General features: G+C 38.5%; 1 protein-coding gene across 1 annotated transcript in view; it reads left to right on the top strand.

Moving 5' to 3' along the window:
• LOC146002610 (guided entry of tail-anchored proteins factor 1) overlaps positions 1–9,971 on the top strand; it is a 41,471-nt gene extending 31,500 nt beyond the window's left edge. Inside the window, exon 4 of the mRNA XM_083140575.1 lies at positions 7,182–9,971. Within this exon, the coding sequence (XP_082996701.1) occupies positions 7,182–7,370 (189 nt within the window). The 3' untranslated portion in view covers positions 7,371–9,971. The remainder of the gene's footprint in view (positions 1–7,181) is intronic.
• The last annotated feature ends 7,780 nt before the right edge of the window (positions 9,972–17,751 follow it).

Raw genomic sequence — 17,751 nt, 5'->3', positions numbered from 1 at the left:
ATTCTCGATGTGACATTTTTTCTGTGTACACAACACGAGCGATTGCACCTCAACCACTGCTCGCAGACAACTGAGCAAGGCCTTGTTTTGAAGGTTAAGATCCCCACTGCCACCTGGCGCAGCTTACCCAAACCCTCGACCGATTCTCACGCCGCACTGCGGACAGTTCGGATACTTTCAGAACGGACCCTGTAGGCACACCAGTTGGGGCACGATGGCCCTTGCCACTGCCTACTGGAAAACGTGGAGAGAAAACTTTTGTTTGGTTCATTGTGCTCTTTGCATTGGAAAGTGAAATAAATGCTATTCAATTTTCAAATAATTGAAAATAAAGCATTACCCAAATTTTACCTCCATTTAGAAGAGAAAAGTGAAAATTCCTTTCCTTCCCTTTGCAGCTAACATGCCATGCGTTTATTTGCACATGTTATTTTGTTTTCTTTAAAGGCTAAGGTCTCTCGAATGGCGTAGTGGTAATGTTGTCGCCTTATAATCAAGGGGTCCCGAGTTCGATACCCAGTGGTGGTAGTTCGGATCCCACTTTAAACTGTATGTCCAGTCCCGATTAGCCTTACTGTGCATAAAGTGGACTTAAAACACCAAATCACACAAATCTCAAAAACAGCCATGTCAAAATTTCTGAAAATTGTACAATATAGTCTAGTTACTGTATTTGCAGGAGGTGCAATGAGACTGAGCAATATTGTTGTGTGTAACCAGGGAGAATTGTTTAAGAAATGTCCTCCATGTTCCATATTTTTTAAAATTTTTACTGTAAAATATGTTACACTGGCAACACTGTTTCTAACTGCTGCTTATCAGGATACCTGGCATCAAATATATTATTGGGAACATTTTGTGCATGGATGCGTGCACGCAGGAGTGTGTAGTGGTGAGAAACTGCTTAAAATAGGGTCTTTCCATACCATTTTGACCAATCCTTGTCACATCATAATTTTTAACAATTATTAGTTATTGAATGACTTATTTCTATATCTTTCAATTTTTCAAAATCAACATTTCAGGCTTGCATTTAGATCTGTCTGGCATTTTTAATTTGTCGCATGTGGTGATTTTACCATTTTGAGACGTTCATGAATAATGCTTTAACTTCTGTTGTATAATTACACATGTCATCATCATCATCATCATCCTTCGCTGTTTCCTGCCTCTCACAAAATTCATTTTCTTCAGAAATAAACTTTTTCATTTTGTTGAGTACTATTTTTGCTCCCAGACTAGTAGGCTAGTTTCCATGCTATATTACAATGCATGCAAAAAATAATTCCGAAAATCGTTAAATCTGTGAGGTGCCTGGTGCCTTTTTTTTCTTCGATAAACTCTCCAGAATGGAAGATTTTGAAAAATGAAATGAAAGTGCCCAAATGAAAGTGAGACTCTTGTTTTTTTTCTGTAATGATTTATTGGTTGGAATATATGAACATACAGGAAGTAAAATTGATTCATGGCTGACATATCCTCTACACATAGTCACCTTGTCATAGTTCAAGCAAGTGTCTCAGCACATCACAAGGGTATGGATACCCTGAGCGAAGAACGTCCGTGGTTGACTGCGGAACCAATCTTCAACGGCATCACGGACCTCAGCATTGATGGCGAACTGGTGGCCCTTCAGATGTTTTTTTAGTGGCCCGAAGATGTGGTAGTCACAGGGCGAGAGATCGGGGCTGTATGGAGCACGTTCAAGGACTTCACAGCGGAAACGCTGCAGCAGATCATGGCACATCTGCCTTCAAAAATTGAATAACTGCTCGCTGGGCCCGTTTGGACGAATCTATGTTGTGAACGTGCTTCTGCACATGTAAACAACACACTGTGCCATCAGACAATATCAGGTATGCATAAGATGTATGCTTTCTTACATACAATGCCACCTACCAGAGAAAACACAAAGCTCTGCGTAGTTAAGCTAATTCATTTGGGCAACCCTGATACATTTGAAAAGTAGACTTTTTAAAATGTGTATTACATATGTAACTATCTTAAAACACCAGAGTAGCTTTAAAACGCTTCTAGTGAAAATGTTCAAAGCAATAGATATAGCTATTCATTGCGAATGGCAATAAACATAATGAAAGAGCATTTACTTCAGAAGAAAATGAATTTTGGATCATTACGTATGGAATGAAGTTAAAGCAATATTCATAAACGTCTGAAAATGGTAAAGTTGCTGCATGCGACAAATTAAAAATGGCTGACTGATCTAAATGCAAGCCTGAAATGTCGATTTTAAAAACTTGAAGGATATAAAAATAAGTTATTCAATAATTAATTATGATGTGACAGGGGTTGGTCGAAATGGTATGGAATGACCCTATTTTAAGTAGTTTTTCACCACTACGCACTTGGGTGTGCATGAATGCACAAAATGTTGCCAATAATGCATTTGATGCTCTACAGGTTTCCTGATAAGCTGCAGTTAGAAACAGTGTTGCCAGTGTAACATATTTTACATTAAAGATAAGAAAAAATATGGAGCATGGAGGACATTTTTTAAAAAATTCTCCCCGGTTACACATAAAAATATTGCTCAGTCTTATTGCACCTCCTGCAAGTACAGTAACCAAAGAGTATACTGTACAATTTTCAGAAATTTTGAGAGAATGATTTCTAAAAGAAGGTCAAGATGGATATTTTAATTTTATACAAAGAATTTTCTACACAATGTTAGATGTTAGTGCAGAAATGGCATTGCAAGTATAGTCCATGGGCCAGCCCAGATATCAGTACCACCCAAGGTGGCAAAACTTCAATGGTGTTGAAATATCTGTTGCACCAATATAAGTAAAATAATATGTGATAACCTTTCCAAATGAGTAGCTTTTCCACTTTTCTTGGAGGTAACATATCTTTGCATCAGTTGCATCAGACATGCATCAATTGGTATTATGCAAGTTCAAAACTTAACAAAGGAACCATATTCTCTGGAATAATCACTGTTTTTTTCATTTGATCTTTTTAATATAACTGTTAAATCTAAATTTATGCATATAATAATGATTATTATTATTACAATAATAAATATTATTACAAAAATAACATAGACAGTGTATTGGGACTTTGTCCCATCTGAACGTTTTGGTAATCATTGTCTTTGCTTCATCATGAAGCCTGAAAAAGATTAACTTGATAATACCATGTTAAATATTATAATTTCTTTGTTTCTGGTATGACTGAAGGTGGCCGGGGAAGCACTCTTCCATCAAAGAGACCCCAAGTGGAGAGCATTATCCACTCTTTTCACTATATGATGTGGACCAGTGGAGAACTTTGCTGAGGGCAGCAAAAATTTGCAAAAACATGCCACTTTTGGAACTTGCAAAATATATCTCAAATGAACACATTCCGGCAATCCAGTCCCACCAAAAGTGTAGTGATATTTTTACCAAGGACAAACTTATGTGGTCTGTCCTTGCAAAAGAGCAGTTCAGTTCCAGTGATCCGCCGCCTGATGAAGAGTCGAGAAATCGGCTTTACAATATCCATGTGGCTCCTGGGCTTGTGATGCAGGGTGCATCTTTTGACAGAAAAGTACACCAAGCAACAGAACACAAGGAAAGTTTGAATGCAGTTTCAGGAATTGCATGCTGGTGTGAAGATAAGGAGTGCAGTTTCTCATAAATGCGAAGATGAGCCTATCATCATTTTGAATGTCTTACTTAGACATAATGGGAGATCTTTCTAGGCCTGCACTGACCATTTAGAGAGGGAGATAGGATGCTACATTTATCATCCATTTGAGCGATGATACCATGCTGCTTTGCATATGACAAACTGAATTTTGCACGCTTGCTACTGTACACAAAAGTGTCAGCTGGCCACTACACATCCAGATGATGTGCATTCTGAATTAATGCGAGGCATTTCAGTTCATCTCAGCTCTACCAACACTTTTGGTCGAATTCCTGTTGACCAAACAATTAAAGAAAGTAGGAAGAAAGATACCTCGACAACAGGAGGAACCAAAGTGGTTTAGTTTGAAGGAAGGTGAGTGACCAAGTGCCACCTTCCAGCTGAGTACAAAAGCATGTATCTGAAGCAGCTGACACACATGATAGGTCAAAACAGGTTAAAATTTTCCCATCAAGATCTAGAAAGTCCCATAATGAGAAACGGCGAAACAGATGTAAAGTCCCTCATCGATATCATGGAGAACAGTTGGCTGAATCCCATGTCTCCTGATGAAGATAACTTGGTTAGTATGTCCACTGTGTGTCCACCTTGTGCATGGCTCCACCGGATGTAGCAAAGGATGATCTGAGAACTCTTGAGGTCAGAGAGGAAGCCTACCAGACATTTAAGTGAATGCGGTTAGGTGAAGATTCACCTTCAGTGGAATATTATGATGAGATGGCCAAACAATACATGAAGATCTTCTCCAATGTCTACACAAAGAAAACCCAAAGATCAGAAACAGAAGAAGTGGTTATAAAGATAGACCTTTAGTTACAGAATGCTAGTAACTGAACATGAAAGAGGCCCTTAACGACAACCCACTGGGCTTATTACAATGGGCTCTAGCAAATGTTAATTGTTCACTTAGCAAGACAAACAAGGCCGCATTTGCCAGAGAGCTCAAAGAGAATGTTGCCTTAGTTGAATCTATTCCAGCATCTTCAACCTCCATCTCTGATGGGATGAACCTTGTGCAATAATGATTGGAAGCAACTAAACCTTCGCACAGCTGGCAGTGTTGACTTTGAACAGGGCCGTCCATTAGGGAGTGCAAAGTGGTGTCTACCGCCAGCGTTCAATCAAACGTACTGAAAGATTGAAGAGGATTTCAGCCATGATGCGGAAGTATAGCATCAATGCAGGAAGACACAACATCTAGCACTGGAAAAAAATATTGTGTACTCTCGGTAAGACCAGCCTTATTAAGTTCCAAGTAGAAGAGTGGATGATGCAGAAAGATGCTGAATGACAAGGGCCTGTACGTGACCTGCAAGGAAACCTGCTACAAGGTAACGGACAGTGAGTGGGATGAAGTGGGAGATTTGCTGTCCACGCAACAGGAGCTGACACTAGACTGTTCCTACATGCCTTACATGCTGCAAATTGTGGGTCATAAGCAATCAGGATTACAGCTGAGGATACCGATGTCATGGTTCTTTGTCTGGGGTTCCAAAAGAAAATTCCATGTCCCAATTACTAGATGTGTGGGACTCAGCATCGGACATATTTTGTTGACATCAACAAGCTAGCAAATACAATCGGAGAAAACATGTGCGATAGTCTAATTGGCTTAAATGCCTTTAAAGGGTTTGACACTGAGTATCTTTGCCGCTTGTGGAAAGCTCATAGGTCTGAAGATGGTCACTACAGCTCGTACTAGGAATTCTTTAGTCAGCTTGGCCAGTCATGGGAGGTCTTTCAGAAGATTGAGCAGTTTACCTCCTGCATGTATGTTGCCATTTTAATAACTGGTGAACTAAATGAATTGTACTATCAGCATGGACGTCCGCAGGATTTTTTCCAGGGAGGGGCAAGGAAGGTATTTTTTTCCGGGGGGGGGGGGGGGCAAAGAAGGCACATTTCCCCAAAAATAGTGTTGTTCCCTAAAATAACATTGCTTAAATTTGAATTTATGGTGTTCATGCAATAATTAACACATATTATTGCGGCTAAAATGAAATTATATGTGTGAAATACATAATTTTTGGTTGACTTTCATTTTCCAGGTGGGGGCCACAGCCCCCCCCTTGCCCCCCCTTCCGGACGCCCATGACTATCAGATATTCTGTACCAAAAGGGGAGAGATTGAATCCAGCCACCTGCCACCATGCAGAGATTGTCATTTCATGGATGTTCTATGAGCCAACTACCAGACAGCAATATGGAAGTGTGGTTTGCTTAAAGTGCTAACCCCCACAGAATATAGGTGGACTAATGGTTAAGATGAACATCTTGTCATTCAATGGATGGGTTCCCCACCTACACCTGATGTGCTTTTGGAACTGTTGGCACTCAATTGTGTGCGTTCCTGCAAACTGAACTTACCTGCCCAATGGAATCAAGTGCACATACAAAGGCAAGTTGCAAACCTGCAATAACCAGAAACAGCAGAAAGATGAAGGATCTGATTTTCAACTCGAGGACTCAGACGATGATATATTGATGATCGATTCCTATAACGTTTCATTGCAGTTATTGTCCAAATTTGTTTTCTAATAATAATTTTCTGAACTTACAATATAACAATGAACAATGAAATGTCTTGTAGCTTTCATCTTAACCATTATTTACTTACCGAACTAATCCCAGTCGTCTGTTTAATGCAGTCCACTACTAAAACTAATAATTGTTGGAGATTAGTTCCTACTCTTGCATTCCACATTACAATGTGCAATCAACTTTTGCTAAAATAAGGTAATGTGGAATGAATTTGTAGCTTATTTTGCTTTGAATTAGGTACTTTCTAAGAAGTAACCCTATTTATCAGTCCAAAATGTGGTTGTAACTCCCCTTAAGCTACCACTCTGCCGAGGTTATCATATCAGAAAGTTTCCCTCACACATGGAGCATTACAAAAATAATTACTAGAACTTGCCACCTCAGGTGGTACCAATAAGTGAAATTTTGAACCCTGGCTCATGGACTGATTCCATATTCTAATATCACAGTAAAACTCATGTCCTGTGGTTCTTCACTTTTTCAGAAAAAAAAATTTTGAACTTTGAAAAAAGATTGCAAATTTTTGTATTTTAATTTTTAATTATGGAGTTCAAGACGGTTTCTTAAATATATTCCTTAATAAGGTTTTGGAAGTACTTTGAAATGAAAGAAACCTTAAGTCTCTATCATATTTTGTTTTTGATTTATAGTAGTTTGAAAATTGCATTGTTTTCCTTCCATAAGTTTTTTAGCAAATAATGTATTTCTTTGTGACACTGTAACAAATCATCAGGAAACGAAAATATTTTATTTTTGGACATGTGCCATGTGGTTTTTTAACCATATATTTTTTCAGCTGATTTTGAATACTTACCTGTTTGATTTTAGATGAAATAGCCCTACAATTAAATATATACTTAATTGTATGCAAAACCTGAGTCATGTTAGTGCATGGTATAAGTTTTAAAATTAACACACAACTTTATATAGTATTGTGATTAATTGTTGGTTGAAAGACATGTTTTACACTGTGCTTTGTGTTTCAGGGCCTGGTTTTGTTGTATATTATGTGGTCATACAAACAGGAGCCTCTAATTGTGTTGCCAAAGGAATGGCTGTTTCCATTTCACTCTCTGCTAAGCTGGCCAACCGGCGTCCCAGGAGCAATTAGTGTCACTTCTTGGCTTGTCATCTCAGGAACCACTGCAAGGCTTCTAGCTGCCAAAATAACATGATAGGAACTCTCTGTTTATTGTCTGTCTTGAAAATGAACTGTTTTGTCTTAAGATCATATCTCATAGAAAAGGTGTAATGTTGCAGGATTGATCTACACGGGAAATTGGTGTTTATTTTGTGTTTTTTTTTACTGAAAGACGGATGCACAATTGAACATATCAGCAGAAGTATGTGTGTGTGTGTGTGTGTAAAGTGTACATAGTATTAGAGATCCCATATTGATGACTACTTTTCTCATACAGTGCTTAGATATAAGGTAAATTAATATTTATCTGTTTTTCATGAATTATGTAAGCTTAAATAGGAAGCTAATGGAACGTGTAAGTTCCTCATGTATTGTAAATTGATCTTTTGAATTTAAAAATGAATTTCAAATCAAATTGTGAATGTTACATTTGTGTCCTTAATTTTTATAATGATCCATGCTAGATTTAATTTTTGCATGGACAACATGCTTATGGAGGGGTGCATGGACCCAATCGGGCAGCGATGCCTGATCTTGTAGTTGTAATTTTGCTTCAGGGGAGGCATATTGCACAGTGGTTTGCATTACACTCTAACCTCTTGAGAATCGCTGGGAATAAGCATCCCCAGTGCCATGTGGTGGCATTTAACATGTCACTTCTTGAAAACCAGAGATAACGTACATACATGGAATGTATATTGGGCCACATATTTATGGTGAATAAAATATCAAGATATTGGGCACATATACGGTGTTAAAATATTGAATAAAATCATAAATTTGAATTAAAAACTACACTTATTACACAAAACAAGCTTTTCTCTTCTAATAGCACATTTATGTAGTTGTCAGAGTATTAAGTTTATTCCGGTGTAAACGAGTCCATTTTGCTTCTGAAATATTTACAGCAAAATTAATCATTGTTCCATGATTTGCATAATTTGCAGGATAATTCAGGCTTCAGAAAGTGTAGCGTCAGTAAATAATCTCCAAATTTCGTGTTTAAGAGTTTATTTCCCAGTTTGCAGTTCATTTCACACCATTTCGTGGAAAAAACATGGTAGGAAAATGCACCTCATACCTTTCAAACATGTGAAAAATAAACATTACAACATGTTATCTTACATTCTGTGTTTTCATCAAAAACGAAATACGCATGGCCCTACATAAATACACATGAAGGTATGGCATACTATGTTTTCAATGCAATACAAGTGTTGGAAGTTTTTAAGAAGCGAGTTTTATTTTTGATTGGTTAAGATTTTTAAAGCGCAGCCTTTTCAAATGCATGGAAATGTTTTTAAAATATCATAGAGGTGAAAATTATTCATTGTAGAGAGTTGAAATTTGTTTTATTTTGGATCAGATGGCTAGATTAGGGTTTTCACAGGAAGTACAATGTTAACATTTCATGTCAATGCAGACACAATTAGAAGAAGAAGAAGAAGAAAATAGGGTAATTCACTCAAGAAATTCCATTTCGGGGAATCCCTATGGTCCCATAGTAATTCAGAGTGAACAGAAAAATTCCAAAATGTAGCATTATCATGTACCTACAATTGTGATGAGTACATGCTGAAAATTGCTCCATAGTTTATCATAAAATATAAATTATCATTATATATTATGAAATAAAAAAAAAAATAGTAGTGTTGACAAAATTTCCCCCAAATTGTATTTTTTTAAGCATTCATCCACCCCAAATTTGACCCCTATTTAGCACACAGTGAGGAAAATTGCTAGGTACAGTAAAACAGTATTTACCTAGCGTAATGCTAGATTAAGGTATTTATCAGTATTGATAATCCAATGAAAGAATGTTTGCTATGAAATATTATCAACAAATCTTTATGTGGTTGGTAGGCTCCTAAGGGCACTGCATTTTAGATTTTTTCATTTTTGTTGGTTTCATACAGGGGCTCTTCAAATTGGAATTTTTTTGTAAAATCTAAATTTTCTTGTTTTTCTTCTAATTATATTTTTTGGGGGAAACAAGATACAATAACATCCCTTCCCTTAAGAGTGCAAATACATTGAGGAGAGAAACTAACTGCAACTATCTATGGTATATAGTTTTCCTGTTACAAATTATTTTGTGCAGCACTGCACACTTGAAAACCTCCCATTCGCTAAACTCAAAACTGGTTCAGTGCCTATTAGTTTATCTGTGCATCAAGTGGATGTAAGGGGTAGAGGTGTAGTTTCGTATATGAAGCATATTTATTTTCAGTATGTCAAAATTCACAATAATTAGCAAGAATAGTTCTAGATTATGGACTTCTCACATTGGAGTTGTAAGTGTATCTTCAAGTCTATTAATAAACTAGATAAATCTTAATAATAATATCATTAATAAACAAGTTTTGGCTGCAGTGTATTTTTTATGAGAAATGAAAACACTCGCTCTTCAGGTCCAAGTTTTTAGTAATCAGATCAATGTTTTTGTCTTTGTTCAGTTATATTGAGTAATATATTTGTAGACTACGTAAGAAAAATATTTTCATAAGCACCCACATAAAAATCCAGTCAACAGTCTGTGTAGATCTCCCTCTTATTCATCTCCTCGTGCTTCTTAGAATGAAAACGTACCTCACATCCTTAACCCACGATCGGTTGCTGATGAACGCCGCTCCACTTTAAATTTTAAGGAAATGACATTTTAACAGTATTTAAAATATTGGCCTGTGGTGCTCTCTAGCTGACTTTTAGAGTTTCACGAGTGACCTGATCACATTTTTATGAGATGACGTAAACAGCATTATTAGAGAGGCCATTCTTGTGGAAATCGTGTTGTCAGAGTGAGCGCAGAGCTCACACGCAACCGATTACGTTATATATTATTTTATTTACATTTGTGCATTATTTAGTCAATAGGTCTATCTTGTTTCTAGTGTGTTTTCATACCTACGTTCTTGTAATGTCAATAGAAAATTCGAAAAGTGTTGCAGTGATTTTATATCATATCAGATTTCAGGAGACCAAATGGAACTACCTCAGAGGAACAACGCTGAGACTTGTCTTGGATGAAGTATACCACGCTGTTTGAAAACAAATAAACATTTTGAAACAAAAATGTAATGAATATGAAGGATTATAATAAACAGATCATTACAAGTACAAAACGTAAATTATAAAAAATTAAAATACGGTGAAATATTCCTGAAAAGCAAGGGTGAGCGCCGCGCTCACCTGCGACCGACGACGTGACTACAGAGAGTGCAGCCGATCATGGGTTAAATCAAACTTTCTTGATCCAGTTGATAGGTGATTTGCCTGTCACACAGGAGACCCAGGGTAAGTGATCTTAGATGGAGTTTTTTTCTGAAAATGTCTCTGGGCCTCACCCAGTCTCTAATTTATTGATACTGTTGTTTACTATGGAGAATAAAGGCAGCTGGAATAGCTGAGGTTTCTTGAATAATTATTTTATATTATAATTATATTTTATTTCTTATATACTATATTTCGCATCCTGGGTTCAAATCCCAGCCTGGTCATTGACATTTGTGAGTGTCCATTCATTAATTTCATCATATCATCACTCATCCTCATTTTCACAAATTAGCCAAAAGTGGCACAAAAGGTGAAGTAAAATAAAGCAAATCAAATCTTATATATTATATTTATAATTATTTAATTGGCAAGGTTTATTGGAGTTGATAAAATTCTGAAATTAGTGAGAAACAGTGCATACAGAGGTTAAGTGTAGTCATGTCCAGCCTCAACCACTCTTCCTGACAGGCTTTCCATAGCCCTTCAATGGTACAGGGTCTTCTCTGAGACAAGGCTCGTTTCAGTAGGCCGAAGGTGCAAAAGTCCATCGGTGAGGCATCAGGTAACTTCACTGGAATGTCTGTGAAAGGAATGACACGAATTCCAGTTTCTTCTGCCATTTGTTGGAGGAAGAGGCGGGTTGAGCGAGATGTGTGACTTGACACCTTGTCTTGATGCACCCATACACGATTCTGATCCCTCCCGCAGAGATGGGGAATGTCATGGCGATAAAGGTGTCAGGACGTTAGCCTGATAATAATCGGAATTAACCTTCGTATTTTTCGCAACACAACGCTTGCCATTGTACGAGTATCCAGCAATGATCATGAAACCTGTGCCAAAACTTTCCTTACATTCAGTGAACCATTTTTGAAAGTCACTCGAACCTGTCGATCGATAACAAATTGCATGTGGCTTGTGACAGTCAAGATAAACATATGCCTCATCCAATGTAACAAGGAACTTCCATTTTTCACCTGACAGGTGCCGCTCATAAAGCTTTCGACAGTTGGTGCGACGTTCCTGGATGTGTTTTGGCAAGAGCTTATGAACACGCCCCTTGCGTCTCTTTTCCAAACCCAAATCGTGGTCAATGATGGTGTGCACTCTTCAGTGATGTTTGTAGCTGGTTTGCGATACTTCTCTGTGTGGCTGGATTCTCCCTGGTGACCAGCGCCCTGACATCCCGAATTGTAGCTGATGTGCGGCTAGTGGCAGACCGGGAGTTGGCCTGTTTCTGCCCCACAGGAATCATCCCACACCTCATCTTAACTGCCCCTTTCAACACCTATGATATTTCTGGACAGAGTGAATCCACGCTCCTTGCACAGTTTTATAATGGCACTATAACTGTAGTTTACGTCGTAAAGTTCAGTTATGTAACCCTCCCAATATGCACTGATTTTCGGCGGCATTCTTCCCGATATGCAATGACCACACCTGGCACGCACAGTCAACGGTCTAATGTGCCCACACGACTGGCAGCTTCGTTCTCTTCACGCTTGGTGGTGCTGCAAAAGATGTGCAATTTCGTCACCATAGATCGGAAACAACCTCTGTAGAGTGTTTCTTGAAAGAGAGACATTCAGAGTCACAGAAATACCACACATAAACAATTGTGTAAAACAGAAATTGTCCACTTTGGGGAACTGCTACTACTGTTTGACCAGCGATTCGAGAGCTCCAGTTGGCAAAGTGCCAAGAAAAAGGGGAAGTTGGCGATAGAAAGGCAGGCGGGAGAACGCCGCTCGCGGTTGCACGTTGAACAGTGTTACCAATCTGCTAGGATGCTTATCCACCAGAACATAAGTAACGAAAACCGAGGGACATGCACAACCATGCCGTTTGTCCTTCTTACAATTTAAATAGAAGGATAGTAGGGTAAAGAATTGCAGTTTCACTTATAGGGTGAATGGTGGTTGGGGGTCGCGCCCTCTCCAAGATTTTGGCAAAAAATAAAACAAAAAGAAAACGTCATTTCAACAAAATAAACACATGACGCAAGTGAAATGTTCGTAAAGATGATGTGCAACACATAAGCATACAGAAAAACAGAAACATTTGAATGACGTTGTGCAGAAAATTATGTGAAAAAATGTGAAATAGCATACCTTTTGTGAAAGTAGTTCAATCGTCCAAGTCATCCGAATCGGAAGCTGACTCATCACTCATTTAAATTGACCACCAGAGGCTCGCAGACTTCTTCGATTATTCCGTCTCTGTCCCAATAGATATTTTCCAATGAAGACACATGAGAGCAGTGTTTCTTCCACTTTTCGACTGTGACACTGTTAATCGCCTGTTCAGAGTATATCAACAGATTTGACATATTTGTGTCACCAGTTACGTTGCGATCGCGAATAAATCTCTTCACATCTGCCCACACATATTCAATTGCATTAATGTCGCAATGATAAGGAGGTAACCTTAAAGCAACGTAACCATGTTCTTGGAGTATCGTGTCGAATTTGAATATTTTCCTTGCAGGTGCGTTTCTTCTCACCAGATCTAATAGCTCAACTTTGCGCATTTGGGGACAATGCACGATCTTATTTGCAACGAGCCAATCTAAAATTGCTTGCTTAGTATTGGAAGCTGTTGGAACCTTGTTCACTACGATAGAGTGGTAAGGGGCATTGTCTATAACAACAACAGCATTATGGGGAAGGTTTGGAATTAGTTTTTCCTTTGCCCACTTTTCAAAGATCGTCGAGTTCATCTGACCATGATAATCCCCACTTGTTGTATTGGCTTTGTACAATAAATTTGAATTCGGTATGAAACCCATTTCTCCCCCCGCACACAAAACAATTATGCGCCGTGAAGCATTACCGGTTTGAACCACTCCACATTCGTCTTTACTTTGCCAGCACTTTCCAAATGTAAGGTTGGTGTCTATCCACGTTTTGTCCACAAACACAAGAGGCCTATTTTCTTCCCTGTAACGTCGTACTGTTCTCAAATACAGGGTTCTAGCTAAAACTATATTGTTTCGTTCCATGATGAACTTTCTTTTGTTCTGTGACCTTTTGAAACAAAAACCGATCTCGTGGAGAATTTTCCTTAAGGTTTCACGTTTCCTACGAAACCCAATGCGTTTGTTCAACACAGGAAGCAATTTACGAATGGTTGGCACAGTTTTCTCGACCACGTAAAATTCTTCTTATTACAGCAGTATCAAAATCGTCTAAAGCGACATTCTCAATAACGCTTTTTCTCTGGCGTTTTCGGGGTGATCGAAATTGCGGGTTATCTTCGCCCTTTGCTTCACTGCGAATTCTCTTCACAGTCGCCTCTGATACGCCGGCGATTGCACTCGCACGTTTTGTAGCCTGAGAAATTGGAATTAGAGGGTGGCATTCTAATGCTTCTTTGTCGCAGAATGCAAGCACATTGTGCACCATCTGTTTGCACGTGCTGCGTAGAGGTTTAACACCAGAACGTTGTGACGGTCCTGCCACCATCATTACGAAAGCAGATACAGAACTTCGCACGAACACACTACAAACACACACACGAACAAACTTCGTCTTTCCGCGTTTTGTTTATACTCCTCGTCCGGATTCCAACCTCACTTTACACCAAAGAAAGTTCCGAAAGATCAGTTTTCCCCCTAACAACCAAAGACTACTAGAAGGAAATGCTGGGGCCAGACACGCCTCTTTTCGCGACTGCCGCGGGTGTGACTTCATCAGCGGACAAAACCCAGCTGAGACTTTACCCCATACGGAAAGAAACGTGGAAAGGCTGATCTGTTTTGTTCTTTTCGCTCCTTTTTTTCTTGTATTTCTGGATTGTTGGGTTCAGGGTGCGAAATCCTGGGGGAGACGAGGGGGATTTCCCCCTACTAACAATCTTGGCCTCAAAATCCCCTCACCAAAAAATTTCCCGGGGGGGGGGGGGTAGAGTTTTTGTTATAACAAAGAAAAGATAAGCAATTACTTTCAATTTCAAATATACTTTACTAAGAATAATATCGAAAACACACACAAATTAGTGTAGTTGTGAGTGTTGAATGCTTTCTCTCTCAAGAGATCATTAACAAATCTACATCAATATGCACAATAAAAGAAAATCAAGAATGCAAAACAATAATAACTATGAAATCTAATTGATTTATATTAACATAGTGCATAAACTAAACAAAAACTTACACATAATAAAACCACTTCAAATATGTTATAATTTATTAACGTCTTTAACCTGTTAGTAAAGGAATTAGTTAGCTGCTTTACACTATCTGATATGTACGAAAGTAACAAATTAATTTCTAATTAATAATCATCATAATTATTTTAATTTAGTAATTTATTTTTACGTTTAATAACATTAGAAATATGTACATCGCATAATTCACATATGTTTGTGGAGAGGGGGTTTTAGGTTAAGAACTTTCTCCCCCTCACCAGTTTTCAATGATTTCGCACCCTGGTGGGTTGTGAGGTGTTGCAGTTTACAATGCCTTCAGTGAGGTGTTGCGACGTGTCGTGATCTCCGATGAAAAAATAAAAACAGCAGGTGACAATATATACCTGAACACATCGCATCTAATGAGACTTGTTAGTTGCTTGTGATACCAGTAGTCTAATTACACATCTGGCTACCATACACTTCAATTAGGTTACAATTATTAGAATAAAAAAATAATAATATTGTAATTTATAATAAAGGCTCTCACGAGTATAGTAAGATAAAAACTGCAAGCATACCCCCCAATTTAATATCCAGCCCCCCACTAAAATTCCTATGTCAATTTTAGGTTCACTGTTGGTATTGAAGAGTTGAATCTCGATTAGTGTTATTGTGCTGTGCTATTTTTTTATATTTAATGTAAAGACCATGGGAGTAAAACGTCGTAGTGAATGAATGGATGTCTAAACACTGCAGGCAAAAGTGACAACAGCGCTTTACGGAAAAACAGGTCGTGGCCATGGACGTCCGCAGGATTTTTTCCAGGGAGGGGCAAGGAAGGTATTTTTTTCAGGGGGGGCAAACAAGGCACATTTTCTCCAAAAATAGTGCTGTTCCCTAAAAACACATTGCTTAAATTTGAATTTATGGTGATCATGCAATAATTAACACATATTATTGTGGCTAAAATGAAACTATATGTGTGAAATACATAATTTTTGGTTGACTTTAATTTTTCAGGGGGCCGTCCCCCCGTTGCCCCCCCCTTCCGGACGCCCATAGTGGTGGCTCGAAACCCGATACGGGTCCAGTCGGCTTCCTCTGGGGTTGGGTCAAAGATGCCGAACTGGCGCTACGTTCAAGACTTCAGCTTTTGCAAAGACGCCTCTCCACGGCCAGAGCACTTCCAATAACTTGTGTCAATATTCTCCGGTTGGCAACATTGCTCTCTTTCCCCACGTGACACTCGCGCTGCTCGCATTTCAGAGAAGCGGTTCCGCAAACTCCCCCAATTTATGACTGGACTCTTCTACATCGGGCATGCGCAGAAAACTCGAGAGGTCTCGGATCGCTGGTCAAACAGTATAGAGTGACCACAAGAAACAGAACCTTCGACGAAAAGTTTTTCCTTCTTCCATTCGGTTCGGACCATAAGGAAGCATCATACTCCACTCTGCCCCTCCCCTCTACGTGGGAGTCGGTGCACAGGAGCCGCAGGTCTGCGCAGGGTTTTTTTGCTTGTGGTTCGTTGCACTATACTCAGTTTTTATGATATTTTACCCTCCACTAGGATTGAGTACAACTATAAGTGACTATACTTCAATAAACAAGAGAGAGAATGTTGTACAAAATCGTGTCTGAACATTCAAACGAAGCAAAATTCCTATGGATAAATACATCACAATTCAAAATAAAAACCATTGACTTGATGTATGAAAAACACTAAAGCTGAAAATAAGGAATATTCTTGTAATTTGTGATAGTCTTTCGGACCTCATCACTAGTAAACTTGGAGTGAACATATGGTCCATTCAGGTGTGGCACAAGATAAAATTTTCATCTGGGAAAGGTGCACGTCCCCCCCTGACTTTCACCCTCCTCCCCCATCTTTCTTCCTTGCTTCTCCTACTTTCCTCTAATAAAAACGACCATTTGACCAAGGTGTTTTAAGAACGAAAGATAATAGCCTTATTTTAAAAATACTTTAAGGGTTACTGTTAAAAAATACATTTACTATAGATATGTGATACCTACATAGTGACATCAAAATAACAGTAATCTCTTAGCTTAAATTACTACATGATTTTGCAATATACTTATGTTGTGCAGCAGTAACTTTTAATTTTTGCCAACAATAAAGAGGGATGCCCAAGTTACACCTGAAAGTACCCATTTGTTCCACTTTGCCAAGCAGCACAGTGAGGATGCACCTTTACACGCAACGCTTACTATAAGTGGCGTGTTGTTTGTGTATGTGTGTGTCTTCCAAATGGATACCATGACACGTTCTTGGTAATTTGACGTACGCGTCGTATTATTATACTATTAATATTAACTTAATAATACTCAGCGGTGAACGATGAGACTCGGTGAAGTACACAGACTCCTCTCAGGTACAGGGATAGTGTTAGGCAAAGACAATATTCACAGCACAGAGAAATAAAATCACATTATTGCAGTATATATAAACTGAAAGGTTTTATTCTTTATTCATTGCAATTATAATGCAAATATACTTGAGATGAAAGCGAGGATTTCGTTTTGTCGATGAATTGACTCAACTAAAACGCATAAACTCAATGCGTGGCTATCGGCAAGCCTATGATCACATAGACCAAGCTTGCGCCCCGAACTACCACACCAAGAGATATGCAATGATAACTGAGCCAATATTTGCTCTTTAGCCTTTTATTTCCAAATTAATCTTTAGGCTAGCTTTATTATTTAACGTAGAATGGTTGCAGTATTGTGCATATCATCAATGCATGGCTATCGGCGTACCTATGTTCACATAGGCCTAGCTTGCGCCCCGAACTACCATACCAGGATGTATGCACAACACCGAGGAGTTCTTTTTAAGTTAAAAAGCTTCGACGATCCGTGGCGAAAGTGTGATGATTCTTACGCGATATCCTCGCTTTTATACTATTTTTGAGAACACAGATTAAAGTACAGATGAATCACTCACTATCTACAAAAGGATACTACAACAAAACTGACATCTATACATG

Source organism: Lepisma saccharinum, chromosome 18 (assembly GCF_977018435.1).
Source record: "Lepisma saccharinum chromosome 18, izLepSacc3.1, whole genome shotgun sequence".
NCBI classification, from domain to species: Eukaryota; Metazoa; Arthropoda; class Insecta; order Zygentoma; family Lepismatidae; genus Lepisma; species Lepisma saccharinum.
Note: the sequence above shows the minus strand (reverse complement) of the source record. Positions and strands in the feature narration are given on the sequence as shown.